The following is a 17,865-nucleotide window of genomic DNA, read 5'->3' as shown; positions in this document are numbered from 1 at the left end:
AATCCAGCAATAGTTTGTTTAGAAACTGGCTGACCCATCTTATAGGGCATAAAAATTATGAACAGCTGGTCAGTCTTTCTGATGGATTTAATTCTGTCCAGGTTAAAAAAAGATTGGCAAACAAGGTGGGGAGATTAACAGCCTGACTGAGACACAGCTCTTTCACCACCTTAGCCATGAAGGACTGGTCAGCCCCAAGAGTCGCCCTGTTTTTGTGAAAAGGGGGAGGAGGAATGGCCATAAGAGCCTGTAGCCAAGAAATTCTCCAGGCAGACGTTAGGGCCAAGAGGAAGACGGTTTTCCAAGTAAAGAATTTCAAAGCAGCAAAGAAGCTATCTTAAACAGACAGATTATGCTTTTTCTAGCACAAACTTAAGATCCTTGGGGGGGGGAGGTTTACTTGGAGGGAGAGGAGTTATGGTGCAGAACTCCTCAGAGGAAAAGCTAGAGCTCCGGCCTTAGTCATAAGTGTGTGTGTGGGGGAGGGGCTAAGAGGGAGGCAAGCATTACTGACAAATGAGCTTTTGTGGACAGGTAGGCAAAGACTGATCAAAGAATTTCACAGAGAACTGTAGGGCCCTGTGCAGAGTGAATTCTGACTCTGCAGCAACAGAAAGGAAACCGGTTCCACTTTGCAGTGCAAGATTTTCTAGTAATGGGTCTCCTAGCCTCTTGTAAGACTTGTACAACTTCAGAGAAAAAACATCTGAAGGATTAAAATCCTACCATCCCACTGGGTCTGAAGGATTAAAATCCTACCATCCCACTGGGTCAGGTGAGAGATGGAAGATACGGATGAAAAACTAATCCAGTCTGCAGAGTTAAGGTTTGGCTGTAGAGTGATTCTCCTGTACTTTCCCTTTGCTAAGTGAAAAGTAGGGGGGAACCAATGTTGCCTCGTCCAGAATGAAGCTAGGAGGAGTCTGGGTGTCTTCCCCTTGTGCTTTGAGAAAGATCTTTGGAAGAAAAGGCACAGGAAGAAAGGTATACAGGAAACTCCCCTGTCCACTGGGAAGAGATGGCATCTGTCCTCCAGGCTGTGAAGACATGTGCCCTAGTGCACAACAGGGGGGAGCTGATGGTTGCTTGATGAAGCAAATAGGTCTGAGGGGTACCCTTTGAAGTGTGATGTTGTAGAAGATACCCCCTTCAGAACCCAACCCATGATGGTCTTCCAGGAGCGACTTAAGCAGTCTACTAGCACATTATCCTGAGAAGGGATGTATGTGGTTTTTAAGAGTGATGTTCATTTGCGTTTATAACTCACATGCCTCCTGTGCCAACCTGCATTACTGGTAAGACCTGGTGCCTCCCCTGCTGGCTTTACACGACTGTGGTGTTGTCTAAATATTTGGAAAGGTTCTGGTGTCCAAATGTGAGCAAAAATCTGAAGGGCTTGTTGAATGCTCATTTCTTTTAGGTTGAGGTTTTATTTCAGAACTGGGATTGCCATTTCCCCTGCACTCAGTTGAGATGTAGGGGCCTGGACAGGGTCTCACCCAGGTGTCAGAGGGGAGCTGTTGAAATGATGTGAGAAAGGTAATCCTGGGCTGAGGATGACCTGTCCCTTCCATCACGTTACTCCATCTTGATACAAGGGAGAGGAGGACAGGAATTAAATGTCCAAGGGGTGGCAGTGTTAGAACCACAAAGACTTCAGATACCACTGGCTTTTCCTCATGTGAAGTCTGGTCAGGGGAAGCACAGGAATGGAGGCGGACATGACTTCCAAGGTCCTTGGCATCTCCCCTGTGGAGTAATGGGATACAGAAGAAAGGTCTAAGTGTATGACAGACTGATGACATTTTCCTGATAGGTCTAGAACGGGTGTCCACTTCCCATTTCTCGGTAGAAGAAAAAATCCTAGAATAAAACCCTCTTCCTATGAATTCATTTAGGACTTGCTCGACGGTTCCCTGATTCAAGAGGAATTGAATAATGGGGGTCAAAAGGGAAATTTGGTTTTGAGAAGTGGGAGGCATGCTTCAAAGTGAGGGAATGCTTTCCCAAGACAATGCATAGCAGTCTCCAATGACTGAGGTGGCCCATTTGTCTTTGGCAATATTCTGCCACCTTGTCAAGGAGAGAGACTTTGGGAAAAACTGGGGAAGTGGGGGTAAGAAGAGGAGGGGTACTGCAGAGGCAGTATCAGACTTTTGCCCAAGGGTGGCTCAGACGGATTTTTCCTTTGTGTTTTTCCCCAGCATCTTTTCCTAGAGGTTTTTCTTCAACAGTCCTAGGGTCCCTTCTAATGAAGAAAGTAGATTTGGCTGGGTAGCTCCCATGGTATCTAAGAAATGAGAAAGTAGGAACTGCCTGCAGTCTTTCATGGTTTCACCTTGGTCTTGAGAGTTTTGCAGAGTCTGGCTGCCTGACAGCCAAACTGCAAGTCGCTGCCTAAAAGTGAATCTAGAATTTTAGATTTGAAATCCTCTGGCATAGGCTGACTGCCAGATCAGGATCTGCATAAAACAGATCCTGTGGTAGATACCGTAGAAGCATCTGCAGCATCTTAACTGCACTTAACGCTCACACAGTGGCCTGCACATCTGCTGCTTCGAGTCGACAGTGGAATGATCCAAGATAACTTTGTTCAGAGAGGCCAAAACACAGATTAAATACTTGATCACTGCAGTCTGGTAATTAAATTGCTCTAACAGCAAGGGTAGCAGAGGTGTAAACCTTCCTTCTCCATCTACCCATAGCACTACTGTCTGTAGGTAGGAACCAGAATGGGGCAGCAGCTCAGACGACTAATCTGAAGATAAACTGCTGAAGGGTCTGCCACTGCATTTTTATATTGATATTGTAGGTCATCGGGTACCTTGGAAAACCTGTCTGGTATTTTGGGAGCTTGAGGCTGAGAGTCAGGCACAGAGTGGACTGAAGAGCACTCTGGAAAGCCTCAAGGACAAAGGGGAATGGAGAAGGGGCAGGAGTACCCATTTCCAAAATGAATCAATACCTCTTCTGGACATCAGAGATCTGAGTACACTGCCAATCAGTGTTTCTTCATGCTTTATCAACATCAAAGGAAGCTGTCTCAATAGGTGACTCAGATGAGAGGAGTCTCCTTTGTCAGAAGATATTTGTCTTGGGACTGCATCAGAGAGGAATAATTCAGAGAAGGGTCTGGACCTTCATCCTGCTTCTCATCCAAAGTGGAGGAAACCAAGGTGGGTTTATGGGAGTAGCTTACGGTAAGAGACCCAAACGAGGGTGGTTTTAAAGGACATAATTGCTTTAAACAACCCTTGTGAAAAGTCATTCCACTCTTTCTCCCTAGCTGATAAAGGAGAGGCCACATGCTTAGTCTTCTGTTTTTTCCTTTCTAGGTGTGACGTCCATTATGGATGAGGCAAGGAGGTCTGGAACACTGCTGGATCTTTATTAGAGAGCCTGAGACTTCTTCCCCATCTAAAATCTGCTGGATGCTGTGCAGTCCTTCGGAAATAATTAGGCATGATTCCTCAGATGCATCGGTAGTCTGCAGGGCCTCATGAGCCATATCTGCCTCAGACGGCATAGTGGGCAATTGAGCAGATGTCTGACACTATGGGTTCTGTAACCTCAGTGGGTACACGTTAGACTCAGGATCCATTCAAGGCCTACTCAGCTTCTTCTTTGGCGGAAGAGAGTCAGAGGATGCAGAATCAGTCATCACGGACTGAGGGATTTAAGATGCTGGGTCTCAAGGAAGGTTTCAAGAGTAGAGAACCTAGACCCATGGGGTTTTTGGAACAAATGACTGACCAACAGGACTTATGATAGTGTTCTTGGCCTAGGCAAAAAATAAATAAATAAAAAGACTCTTGGTAATAAGCAAATATTTGTATGAAATCTGCCTACTGCACTCACACTTGCCCCTCCTAGCTGACAGCAACAAATTTCAAAACAATATAACACAAGATAAAATGAAGGTTCCTTAATGCAACATGTATCTGGTTGAATCAAATGAAGCAAATGTACCATACCAACAGTCCGACAGAAGCAGGACCGGTGTTTGGGCGGATGGCAAGATAGTCCGAGGATCCATGCTCGTACGTCCATCTTTATACCAAAATGCATACGAGCTGAGGTCATACAGATGTATGACCTATAGAAGGTAATACCTTGGCACTCAGGCTGGAAGTCAGCAGTGACGACCCATTTGCCAAGAATAATTAAACAGTGATTTCAGTAAAGACATCTGACAGACATGATAATTTAGCTGTGCTACAGCAACAATTGTGTGGCTATTTCTGATTTGGTAATACTGAAAAGCATTTCTGGGCTCTATACTTCCTGAACTAGCAAGCAAAGAAGCAGTTGAGACTTCTCATGAGAAAACTGCAAAATTCCAAGAGTGCACTTCAAAGAAAACTAGCTATTTGTTAAGAACAGCCTTCAGTAGTTAAACTACAAAAGTTCTTTGGGTAACTTCTGTGCTTTTGTTTTGTATAGCATGATCACTCCAAATAAAGACACCCCTACCCCAAGAAAGTAAGAGCAAAACAGGAATCCAGTTCTCTTCAAATTGATTCTGAACCCTCTACAGGAAGCAAAGTACAGCAAATATATTGAGCTTGAGGTGATTCTAAAACAGTTTGCTACAGCCCATGAATCCAGCTTCCTCAGTTTCACAAGGAAAGGGGCACTGTACTGTAAAATTTTAATGACTATTCCTTGGGGCAGTATGAAGTACTGTAACTTGCTCATTTTGAGAAAAGAAATAAAAAACAAACTGACTATGCATATAAATCAAAACGGCATGAAATGCTATTCTGTAAATGCTGGGAGGAATACTACATTGTTAAAACATGAACTCTTTCTTGAAAACAATTGTAAGGAGGATTATCAAACATCCACTGAAGAATAAATCTGATGATAATCTGCCTGCTGACATGGCACTCCAGTGTCAGCTGCAGAAATGTTAATACCTGCATTTAAAAACAGAAAACCACGGATATTTCAAGAACGCTGGCCATACAGAAATAATGTACACAGATCTCCCATACAAGTAAAGTTTCACAACTGCTGTGCTTGTATTATAACAGAAACCAAACAAAAGCTAGCAGCAAGGGTTCAAAATTAAATCGGCTTTCTAAACTACTCATACTAATGGCGAGTTCTAAGTGGTGATAAGTTCTGAATGCATGTGTTGTCCACATTTCCAGTAAGCCGACTATTCTTGCACCTTAAACAGTGGAAACATACAACTTTTACATTTCCTTGCGAGACTGACAGATGACAGAAAAACGCCAAACAATGAGTGAAAAACCTTCATCCCACCATCTACAGGCTTAGTATTTTATAATTAGCAAGAACAAAACAAAAAAGCAATAAAATACCCTCAATTTCGCACAACAGATGCCACTCACTTTTCATTCTTAAGAGTGATATTATGGCAGCAAACATTGATACAACAATGAACATTTGTAAACCTTTAATTCAATGTCTTATTGTTCCCAAAGTGCAAGTTGCTACAGTCTCACAAGCAGTCAGTAGTGCTTTTCTTGTAAATAATCCTTCATTTTGTTTGGCAAAGGCAGTTTCTGAATCAGGTCTATTCTGGTATACTGGCGAATAACAAACCTGCACAAGTACTGTAGTGATCGCACCTGCATGAATCGAGAGACCGGGTTTGTTAACCTTACCGGATAGGTTGCAGAACCTGGCAAACGAGACCTAGAATAGCAGAAAGCTCCATTTTCAGAGTCCCTTATAGAGTGCTCAATAAGATCTACTATAGATGTGTGTCCCTCTACATCTGGTTGTTCATAAAAGCTAAACCTACCATTTGAATGTTCAATTCTAGTGTGAAGTGTCTTGCCCTGGGATCGAAAGCTTAAGCTCAACAGATAACGATCATCTGAACTATCTCGAACAAGAAATGAGCCATCTAGTACATTAGCAAGTTTTTCCTCAGCCTCCCAACGGGTTATAGGTCCCCAGTACCATCCTTGCTTTGCAAGTTTTTTTAGCTCTTCTGTAAGACTTGTTACTACCATTGGCCCACTGCTCTGCACCGAATCATAGACACGACCTACACCAGGAGCAGAGTTGGGATCAAAATTCAAATGGTGGCGCATACTTTCAGCAACATGGGCATCTGTGGCATTAAATCCAGTGAAGTTTCTTTGCATTTGGGTACTCTGCATTGGAGGTAGCAATGGTGAAAGTGGAGTGCCATCACTGTGAAGTGACCTTGGATTCTGTAGCATGACACCATTTGTTCCAAAAAGGCCACTGACAGCAGATTCCATAAAGATATCTGGGGGACCCAAGAGATCCTGAGCCACCTGACTGTCATCTATGTTAAGGGTGTTTGATCCCATCTGATTTGGGAGAGAGGCAACCTCCATCAGTGAAGAGCCATCAAAACAGCAGGTACGTGATCCCTCTACAGGATACATTCCATCTTCTAAAGGCATAGTGTATTGAATGTAGTCCTGAGGCACAAGTCCAATAACTACAGGCACATGTTCGGCGATATGAAGATGCACATCCCCATTTTGGGATTCTGTACTTTTTAATGCATTGCTTTGTTCCTGAAACACATTATCAGTCTGTAAGTCACAGAACTCTTTTCGCACACCATTTAATGCTGGACTTGGGCTAGAAGAGTGCACTAGAGCCTTTACCTTTACCTCCATTTTAATGCAAGTCTCCTCAGAGTTAGCTGGGCGGAGCGGCCATGGTGTAGGACTATAGTGGTGATCACGAACAGAAGCAGACCTTAAAGACCTCTGGGCTTTAACATCACTAAAGTTAATAGGGGCAGATGAAGATGAGAAAGTATCATCCTCCACAGAACTCACTGAAGGGCTGTTTGCTTTACCCTTTTGCTTCTGTTTTGCTGAAAGTCTTCTCTTTAATGTCCCCATTATGCCTTCACTTTTTGTTCTATTTTTATGACCCTTTTCGTCTTCATTTAAATCACAGCTGGCCAGATCTTTACCATAACAACTAAAGAGAGGCTCATCTTTCACAAACTCATTGTTCAAGGCTGGCTGCTGAACCACCATACAGTCGTTATCATCTTTACTTTTATTATTTAAATTGAACGACTTCCGCCATGCCTTCAGAGAGAGTTTCTTCATTCTGGCAAAGCAAATCAGTCCAAACGATTAACAACTCCTGCAGCTCTGGAGAAACAAGGTCAGTCATTCACTTAACCATATGGACAGCCATCACCTGTATATATAACAAAAAAAAAAAAAAAAAAAACATGCTGAAAATTGCCAACCAACACAAGCAAAAAAAAATTCTGAATAAAACTGCACTTTATCATGTATTTATTAATTCTAAATGCTCTAGTGAAACTGCACAAACTGAGAACAATGTAATACAACACATAATTTTCAGCCAAGGCTCTGCCCATGGTGCAAAGGAAAGACCTGAGCTCAAAGATCAGTTTGGGCACTGGAGGAGGTGGCTGGGATGACGAGACTGAAAGGGTACAGAGAGAGCATGTATGGTGTGACACACTGGGCAAAAGAAATGCTTGGCTTTGCTAAGCCACTACTAAGCAGTAACCTTCCACAAGGAAGGCATAGCAAGATTTCACGTCAGCTACCAAAAGAAGGTCTAGGATCCATATACGGAAACCGCCCCCCATGGCTGTCTGTATTCTCACGACGGACTGTACAATATCTGGATGGTAGTTTATACAAGAAAAGGCAGACAGTTACCAAAGTGGGGGAAAAAAAACAGCCACTTTACAACTTCTGGTGCAAGACCTGTTTTGATATAAAGACAACCTACATTTTTTCATGGAAACAAAATGCACTTGACAGTTGGTCTAAGTGCATATTCTTGACAGATAAAACTGCCTCAATCCAAAAACATTTTTGACTTCCTAACTCTTCCACACGCAACTGAAAACTAATCTTAAGAGAAATGCAGCATCTCCTCACGAGATACCCTTGAACCTACAAGTTCTTGCTTTTGTAAGACATACTATCCCAGATACTTTGTTGGAACTTTTGACTGTCGTAGTCGTCGTCCAACTTCTTCTTTAATGGTATGAACTTAATGCGGTTAGAGTAAAATGGTACGGCAGTCTTGTATGCAAAGTTGTCACTTTTTTATTAATTATTATTATTATTATTATTATTAAGGCAATCTCTGTACTTGTGTTCAGTTTAACAAAAGTTATCTTAATGGTCTAGGGGCCAGCTCTCTGCTAAGCTACTACATACTCATCTGCAAACTTGATGCAGCTCAATTCTAAAGATGGTATACAGGTGGGGTAGGAATGCCAATGCCTCAAACAAGGAGCCTACTCTCTCCAAGAACAGCATGGTATTGTCAAGTCTCAGAGTAAGACAATGTGGTGCATACTGATCCATATTTACTTGCTCTTTAAACAAATTACAGGGGAACAGGATACTACCTAGAAGTACAGCTGTATTTCAAAAGGCACCTGGAACCGGTCACCTGGCACAAACTCTTGAAAGACTTGCGAAGTACCAGTGGCAACCAAGGAAAGAACCCCACTATTCATTTCTGGAGAAAGGACAGGAGGAGATTTGCTTCTAGACTTGCAGTGGGCTGGAGAAACAGGAGCCTGATCCATACGAAAGTATAGCAAACCACAAAGGAACCATCACGGTTCACTGAGGTTGCGTCAGTTTCCTCCTATTTATACTGAAAGCCAGAGGTAGAGGGTTTACCTAACTGGCCGACACCATGGCCTTTAACTTTTTCTGTGGGAGGCAGGCCTTGAGATTTCAGGTACTACTGCACAGTTTTCTTCATAGAGATTGTTCAGTGCTCAAATGGATAGGCAGGAAACAAAAAAAAAAAAAAAAAGACTAATACAAGCTTTGGGGAGAGACTTCTGAATCAAACCCTTCTTACTGAAGTAACAGCCATCTGTAAAAGTTTTCTGAGTGAGGAACTTTTAGTAGAAGCTGGTTTCAATGAACTATAGTCAGCTTTTCTACTGCAAGGCAGAAATACCATGTGGGACTGGGAAACCTGACTGAGGACATAGCAGAAAAGCTTCTCAAAGTTTTTTTTTTTTTTTTTGCAAACAAGAGGCCAGATCTGTCAAAATCCTATCCTTCTAGAAACTAGAAAGGGCTACTAGATGCATTTTACCTGAAGGAAAACTCAGTCCTACATCAAAAATATGGAAATGTTACATTAGCACACCAAAAGTAAGGGCAGTAAAGAGAAAAACAATTTCTGGCAGGGATGAAAGCCAAAAAAAAAAATAAAGTCCATTAGGAGCAACATATCTTCCTACTATGTGGTCTCTGGGTACAAGTAATTGAACCACCACAGACTGATATAAAGTGTTCCTCTTCATCCACAGGAAGTGAAGGGTCTAAGTGAAGTTGGCTAGAAGACTCCAAGAGATCTCAGGAGCAAGGATTTCTACCATGTTGCAAGGCCAAACCAAGGAGGAACCAGATCCATCATGGCTAAAAAGGGTTTATCAGGATGGCTTTGCTTGGTTCATTCTGGCTTTCTCTCGAAACCTCGGGATAGAGAGAAATGGGGGAAGGCAGCCCTTAAGTGGCTCCCATGACTTCCTTGGGAAATCCTCCTCAGGGAGGAAAAAAAGAAAAGTAAACGCTGCATTTGTAACTGGGCAGGAATGCAAAGAGGTCAGAGCAAGAATCTTCACACAAACTGGGTGTGCCTGTCACAACTGAGGCACCACTTGTGCTGCATCAAGACAGGCTACAAGACAGCGAGCTGGTGAAAGAACAATCCCCACCCTGCACGGCCTCCTGAGGAAAAACAAGATGCAATTAAGCTCTTCCTTGCTCGTTTATGCACCATCCTACTGCCATGTTGCTGGAAAAGATGGCAACTGCATCAGAAGGCAGAGAATCCCAGAACTCATGCAATGTGAGAATTATGGCCACCCTATCTCCAGGATATTGGACAAAAAAAACCTCTTTGGTTGTCTGCTGCTACCCATAATACACCCCAACTCAAGAAAAGTGCCCACAGTCACAACTGCTCTGGGGATAGGCAGTCTGAAAGGATCCACCCCAAGACTGACTGAACTCTGTCCTTGCATTCTCAAAAATTTTACATTAGAATCTAAAGGATCTAGAAGTTGATTCCACTGCACCCTACAAGTTCACTAAAGGGAGATGGAGGACCTTCTCAGGGCACATTGTCTACTGCCAACATGAACTTTTGTGCTGGCACAACCACTCAAGAGGAAACTCAAAGTGGAAGGCCTCTACCAAGATGAGTTTGTACAGTCTCCATTCAGTCTAGACTTTGAACTCCACAATTTCTCCAAACCAAAGTCAACTGAACTACCCCACTACCAGAAGTTGACAGGGCAGACAAGGTCTTGATCAGGGTTGAAGGTCCAAAAGCCCGAGTTTGGAGACAAAACAGTCCCTGGACCAAAGGGACCAAGGGTGACCCTGCACAACACTGACACTTGACAGGCCAATCCATCCCAAGGTCAATGCTCTCTACACCAATGAATGCCACCCTACAGACTATAAAGGTGGAGAGTAACAATCGTGATCAATGTTGAACTAACGGACAACCAATGGCCTCGATCAAATTGGAGTTTAAATGGAACCCAGAAAGGAACGGTCTAGAAAATCCAAGCAAAGAAGGCTCCTTAAAAAGGACAGGTTGTTAGCGGAGGTAGGAAGGAGAACACTTAAGATCAAATATGCAGCATCTGGAAAAAGCCCTGCTTTATTTTCTAGACAGACAATGAACTACAGTCCCCACTAAACGCAGAAAATGAAGTGGTTTCCAAAGCCACAAAACCAGCATTCTCAGGACGAACAAAGGCAGGGGAGGAGTCAAATGCAGACATACTATTTTTATTAAATTTGGCAAAAGTAGAAGTACAGTTTTGTACCTACCATAAATGTAGATGTTCGAGTGCTAATACAGCTGCAGTCATAACAGATGGGTTTTCCTGCCGTCAGGCAGGTCCTCGGTCGGCCGAATTCCAAAGTCTAGGTCCGGCGTCAGTTGTCGTCGCTTCTTCCCTGACATCAGTGCGACAGGGGTATAAAAGAACCAGCCAACGCCATTTTCTTCAGTTTTTCTTGCCCCAGATGTCAGGTGCCCCCAGAAGGAAGGCAATATATAAATTTATGTAATAATGCAATGCAATAGAATCAAAAAACAGTAGTTGCAAGCAAATACACCATAAAAGAATACCCCAATCAGGTTGTATGAGGAAGTGTTCGCCATTAGGCCTGTCCCAAGAGGGGAAGGAGGGAGGGAAACCTGGACTGCAGCTGTATTAGCACTCAAACATCTACATTTATGGTAGGTACAAAACTGTACTATGTTCATCGTGCATACAGCTGCAGTCATAACAGATGGGCAGAATCCCAAAGCTAAAAAAGGGTGGTAGGCACTAGGTGGAACTAGGAGGTGTCAGGATGCCCTGCAAGACTGCAGTGGCAAAGCCTGCTCTAGATTTGGAGTATAATGGTAGGTGATAGTGCTTGGAGAAGGTATGTACAGAACTCCAAGTGGCTGCTTCCAAAATATCTTTGTGAGGAAAGCTGCAGAGGTAGCTGTGGCCCTTGTGGAGTGAGATCTGATGCCTGCAGGTACAGTTTTACCATGAAAAGAGTAACAGAAACGTATGCAGTGGGCTATCCATTTTGAAACTGTCTGTTTGGAAATAGACTTCCCTTGAGCTCCTGTAGCATAGGACACACAGAGTTGCTCTGATTTTCTGATGGGCTTTGTTCTGTCCAAATAACGCAGCTGTCTGTGAATGTCCAAGGAATGTAGTAGTCTCTCCCCTTTGTTTTGAGGATTAGGGTAAAAGGTAGGTAAGTGAATAGCCTGATTCAAGGCTACCCTGGATACTACCTTTGGCATAAAGGACAGACTGGTTCGTAAGGAAACTCTGTCCTGATGGAAAATGATGAAAGGCTGATGAGGGCTTGTAGTTCTGAAACCCTGTGAGCTGAGGTGATAGCCAGAAGGAAGGCTGTTTTCCAGGACAAATATTGCAGTTCTGTTGAAGCAGCTGGCTCAAAAAGAGGCAAGGTCAGTTTTTCTAGAATGAAATTGAGGTCCCAAGCAGGTACTGGTTGTTTCCTTGGGGGTTTTATATTCTTAGCCCCTCTGAGGAACTGTCTTAAGAGGGGGTGAGAGAATAAAGTAGTTTTGATTATAAAAAAACAGCCAGGGGCCGCGAGAAGCCGGAGGCTGGCACAACAAAACTAAACAATGGATGCAGGAGAATGATATTCTTATTATTGTTTAAATACAATTAATAACTAACTCTAACTTTCTGACATCGAGGGAAAAAAAAAATTTTTCCAACGGACTGGTTTAAACTAGGTTTCAATGGTTTTTCGTAATAAATTAGGAGCTGCGGCCCGGCACCTACTGACTGCTTCCGCCGCCTGCAAAAAGCAAAAGAAAGAAAAAAGAAAAATGGCGTTGGCTTATATACCTACCCCACCTGCGTCAGGAAAGGAAACAAACAACAGCCCGGACCTAGACTTTTTGGCCCACCGGCCGACCCCCCATTGACGGCAGAGAAAACCCATCTGTGATTACTGCAGCTGTATGCACGATGAACATCAGTGTTGTATTCTGCAGAAATGGCTGAGGCATGGATTTTGATGGAGGAGAATGAAAGTCCACTGCTTAGCATCTCAGCTAGGTATTGTAATATTTGAGGTAAATTCAGTATTCCAGGATTCTGACCCTTTTTCTCATTCCAGGCACAAAACCATTTCCATTTTGCGGAGTAGGCTTTTCTAGTAGAAGGCCTTCTGGCCTCCAAAATACATCCTGCACCTCCTTGGAGAGTAGGGTCTGTTGTGAATTTAAGGAATTTTCCATGCAGCTAGATTGAGTGTTTTCAGCTGACTGTGAAGGGATTTGAAGTTGTGCTGAGTCAGCAGAAGAGGCATTAGAGGCAGGATCCATGGTGGGGAATGCGTCAGGTGGGTACCAGTGTTGTCTTGGCCAGTCTGGAGCAATGAGAATCATCTTTGGTCTGTCTGCTCTGGTTTTTAATAGAACTTTGGGCAGCAGAGGAAGAGGTGGAAAGGCATAAACTGTCATTGTTGTCCAACTGAAAGAGTGTGTCCACTTTCCAGGCCTGTGGGTGAAAGGTCCTTGAGCAGAATTTTGCCAACTGGCGATTTCTGTGGGTGGCAAAGAGATCTAGGTCTGGCCTTCCCCATGCTTGAATTATCTTTGTAAACACTTGAGGATGCAACTTCCATTCGTGTGGATCTGTCATATTTCTGCTTAGGTTGTCTGCCAGCATGTTTTCTTTGCCTTGGCAGGTACTGTGCTTGAAGTTCGATTTGTAATTCCAAAGCCATGTTCCAAAGAGACATGGCTAGCCTGCATAGGGGGTATGAATGGGTTCCTCCCTGTTTATGTACCACATTACTGTGGTGTTGTCTGTCCTTATCAGTAGCTGGCCTGGATGCAGTAGGTCTTTGAAAGCTATAATAGCATTTATTACTGCTAGCATTTCCTTTTGATTGATGTGTAGGTGCTTTTCTTTTTGGGACCATTTGCCCTGAATGCACCGATCTGTCATGTGCGCCCCCCAGGCGTAGTCCGAGGCGTCTGTTGTGATGACTTAATTTGCTTGAGGCTTGCAGAATGGGAGACCTGTGTTTCTTTGGCATGCTCGAGCCCACCACAGAAATTCCTTTTGAAGACATGGAATCAGTGGTATTATTGTTTCCAAACTGTGGCTGTGTTGAGACCATAGGTTTTTTAGGTACCATTGAAGTTTTCTCATATGCAGCTTTGCACATGGGATTAGTAGGATGCAAGATGCCATGAATCCCAGAGCCTGCAGGATTTTCCTTGCAGTCAGCCTGGTGAAAGTTGCCAGTTTTCTGAAGTATTGAGTTAGTTGCCCTTGTTTCTCTGGCGTGAGGTAGGCCATCTGGGTGTTTGTATCCAAGCTGGCACCCAGGAAAATTATTGTTTGAGAGGGTATTACCCTTGATTTCTTTTTGTTGACTGTGTATCCCAGAGAATTCAACAACATTATTACAAACACCAGATGTTTCAGAAGTATGTGCTTGCTGTCCGCTTGGATCAGGCAGTCGTCCAGATATGGGTATATTTGTATCCCTTGAAGTCTGCAGTAGGCAATTACTGATGCCAGGCATTTCGTGAACACTCTGGGCGCAGTAGATAAGCCAAAGGGCAATGCAGAAAATTGATAATGGGTTGAACCTGCAAGAAATCTGAGGTATCTTCTGCAATCTTGTCTGATTGGGACATGCAGGTATGCCTCCTTGAGGTCCAATGTTACCAGCCAAGACTCCTTGCCCAGCATGGGAAGAAGCTGCTGTAATGTGAGCATCTTGAATTTTGGCACAAGTAAAAATGTGTTTAGGATGGATAGGTCCAAAATAGGTCTCCAATCTTTTCCCTTCCTTGGTACCAGGAATAGTCTGGAATAAAAACCTTGACCCTGTTCTTGTGCAGGTACCTCTTGAATAGCTTTCATGTCCATGAGATCTGAAATTTGTTTTTGTGCCTCTGCCCTTTGATTGTGTGGCAGGTTTGGCATGCCTCTCATTTTTGGAAGGGTGTGAAAGTGGAATCTGTAGCCTCTGTCTATAATGTCCAGGATCCATTTGTCTTTTGTGACTATACCAATTTTTTGAAAATGCCAGTTTTCCGCCTAAAGGTGCTGCCATTTGAGCCTTGCTTGGCATGCAAAGGGGAAGTCATTGGTTCTGCTTTCTGAATGGCTGTGAACTATCCTCACCACCTCTTTGTGTAGGTGCTTGCCATTGTCTGCCTCTAAATGATCCTTGAGATTGTCCTCTGCCCCTCGGGCACCTGTATCTACCTCTTTGGGGTCTGTCCGTGGCTGGAAAGGACCAATTTTTGGAAGGCCAATTTCTACTGAAACGTGGAGGTTGTACCTGTAGGAAATCTTTCACTGTTTGCATTGATTTGGCCTTTTCCTCCATTCTCTTTAATACCTCCTCAGCTTTAACACCGAACAATACATCTTTTTGCAGAGGGGCATCTAGTAATTTAGCCTCGACATGATCTGGTAAGGTTTGCTCTTTGAGCCAGGCATGTCTACGTATGACTGATCCTGTAACAGCAGCTCTACATGAGGCCTCTAAAGCATCAAAACCACATTGCAAGGTATGTTTACCCACTTGTTCTGCACTGTGTATCAAATCCTGCAACTACTTCAAGTCTGGTTGTTCAGGTTGTGACATTTTGCTTCTCAACTGTGATAACAGAAACTGTTGGTACTTTAACATATGGAACTGACAGTTTAATGCTCTCATGGTTAAGGTGGCAGAGGTGTATACCTTTTTCCCCCACCTTTCTAAAGCTCTGGAATCTCTCTCTGAAGGTAATGGATTTTTAGCAGTGGAAGCCTTAATTCCATTGGGACCCTCTGAAATAGTTTCTGGGTCGGCCGCATGGCTTTTGTATAGGAATTGGTGTGAGTCAGGAACCCGGTAATACCAGTCTGGCTTGACTGGAGCTGGAGGTAAAGAATCTGGGTTAAGGCAGGCCTCCGAATACACATCTAGAATGTCTAAGACAGGAGGTATAGCCAGAGGCCTGTGCTGAGGGAGTAAGAGGAAATCCCTAAGCCTTTTCTTGGAGTCTGAATACTCTTGGCCTTCCCAGTGGAAGTGTTCCCTCAAGGTATGTAAGGTTTCCCCAAAAGAGTAATCCTCAGGGGGGGAGACAGAGGGAATGGACTCCTCTGCATCAGAATCTTCAAAAGGGGAGAAAGAATGTTCCTGGTCTTCAGAATGATCTGAAATAATGGAGGCCTGGTCCGAGGAGGGGGATTCTTCCTCCACTCTGGGCCTTTTGTCCGGGGGGGGTTGGGAACCCCTGATTAGAGTAATCAAATCCTCAGCCATTTTGAGCATATGCTTTTTAGGCATGGGGCTTTGAGAAGGGCCCTGTGAAGCCTGTCTTTTGGTATGCATGGCTGCTTTAGACTTAGTGAAAGCCTTGATGGAAAAAGAAGAGGAAGGCCTGTAGACACCTTGAGAGTGGCAGGTCTGTCTAAACTGAGTTTCACCGCCAAGAGTGGCTTCGGTATCTGTAGCCGGGGTATGGGCCGAAGAGCCTGCGACCTCGAGCACAGAAGACACCGCCAATTAAGTGTCGTCGGTAGTCAGGGACTGCGTAGGCGCCTCACTGAGAACCGGACCACATGTAGTCGGCTTTGGCGTGGTGTCGGTAGAAGTCACGGACCTCGTTTGTCGGTCCTTATCTCTGCGTTTTTTACTCAAAACTGGAGTCTGAGTATCAGACGACATAATGTAATTAAATTTTTTGCCAAAATAGTGTTGGGCGAACTCCGACGCTTAATAGTGCGTTTGTTGAATGTAGCACAAAAACGACAGGCCGAGACATTGTGGTCTGGGTCTAATCAAGGTATGCAGATGGAATGAAAATCCTTATGCGGTATTTGCTTCCCACATGAAATGCAATTATTAACTTTGTCTGACATCGGTCTGAGGCAAGAAAAGTTTCCCCAATGGGGTACTTGGCTTTCAAGAAGACTTCGGTTGAAAAATATTCGTAATCTCAGGAGCTGGCCGACCAGCACTTACGAAACTGCTTCTGCTTCGGGCACCGCGCGGCAAGAAAGACTGAAGAAAATGGCGTCTGCTGGTTCTTTTATACCCCTGTCGCACTGACGTCAGGGAAGAAGCGACGACAACCGACGCCGGATCTAGACTGGAATTCGGCCGACCGAGGACCCGCCTGACGGCAGGAAAACCCATCGGTCATGACTGCAGCTGTATGCACGATGAACATCAGCACCAGCATCTTTAATAGCCGCAGAAAAACAACTTTGTTTTCTTAGCAGACACACTAGTATCTTAGCCTGCAGTACTAAGTACACAATCTAGAAATAATGAGAGGCGCTCTGCATCAGCAATGGTGTACAAAGGAAGTCACTACAAAAACCGTGTCCTTCTGAATTTTCAAAATGACCATGGATATGAATGGAAATACATACAGAAGCATTCACAACCACAGGAATGAAAATGCATCATCAATGTAAAGGGTGGCAATACATACAGGAGCATTCACAATCACAGGAATGAAAATTCAATCACAGGAATGAAAATTCATCTACTTTCCAGGCCTGCCTGTAAGGAGTCCTGGTGCAGACTTTTCTTCGTTTTCTGCTTTGAAAGGAGGCACACAGATTTGAGGTGTTCCCCACAAGTGGATCCATTTCCGGAAGACCCCTCATTCAATTTCCATTTAAGACCATCTGTCCTGATCATGCTCATCTTTGCCTGCCACTACATTTCACTCAGACAGAATGCAAGATGCTTGGAGGGTTATACACAATGCTGCAGAGGTAACTCCTAAGCCATCACAGTCAGCCTTCCCATGGGTAAGGCTGGTGTTCTTGTTGATGTACCACATTACTGTAGTATTGTCCATACCGCTCAACCTGTTAGTGCAAGAAATCTGGACAAAGCCAAAAATAATGGGGGACAAAGGCCCAAAAATATGGACAATTTTTAAATATTAAAAAGTTGCTAGAATAAAAATGTTTGTGTTGCCATGTATTTTCTGAAAGAAGCCCCAAAACCTCAAATGTCTGTCTTATAGCATTCAATCCTCACTGACATGCCAGAAAACCACAAATTTTATGAAGAGATGAAAAATGAGGCAAAAATCTTGGCCAGTTGAGAGGTATTGTCGATAATCACCTGTAGGGGCCCGCAGGTCATGAAGAAATTCTATAGCCTGGATCACAGCTAAAGTCTGACATTTGTGTGCTTCGGTCTATCTAAACTGTCCTACAGACCTCCACCTTCACCCACACAAAAACTGCTCCCCAAGCAAAAACTGGGGTACTTTACTTGCCTCCACCAATGCAGTTCTTTCTTGATAAATCCCAAAGAT

The 17,865-nt window shown here is 43.8% G+C and overlaps 1 protein-coding gene across 3 annotated transcripts in view; it reads right to left on the bottom strand.

The window, feature by feature from the left end:
• The window catches only part of SOCS6 (suppressor of cytokine signaling 6), a 193,822-nt gene that overhangs the window by 38,700 nt on the left and 137,257 nt on the right, over positions 1-17,865 (bottom strand). For 2 of the 3 annotated variants that reach the window (XM_044067144.1, XM_044067143.1), the window contains exon 2: positions 5,001-7,176. In XM_044067144.1, coding sequence (XP_043923079.1) covers positions 5,481-7,082 — 1,602 coding nt within the window. In that variant the 5' untranslated portion in view covers positions 7,083-7,176 and the 3' untranslated portion in view covers positions 5,001-5,480. Of the gene's footprint in view, positions 1-5,000; positions 7,177-17,865 lie in introns of those variants that run through there. The other variant, XM_044067145.1, reaches the window with a different exon arrangement.

Source organism: Protopterus annectens, chromosome 3.part1 (assembly GCF_019279795.1).
Source record: "Protopterus annectens isolate FY-2018-M chromosome 3.part1, PAN1.0, whole genome shotgun sequence".
In the NCBI taxonomy this organism is placed as follows: domain Eukaryota; kingdom Metazoa; phylum Chordata; order Ceratodontiformes; family Protopteridae; genus Protopterus; species Protopterus annectens.
This window is presented reverse-complemented; position numbering and strand designations above follow the sequence as displayed.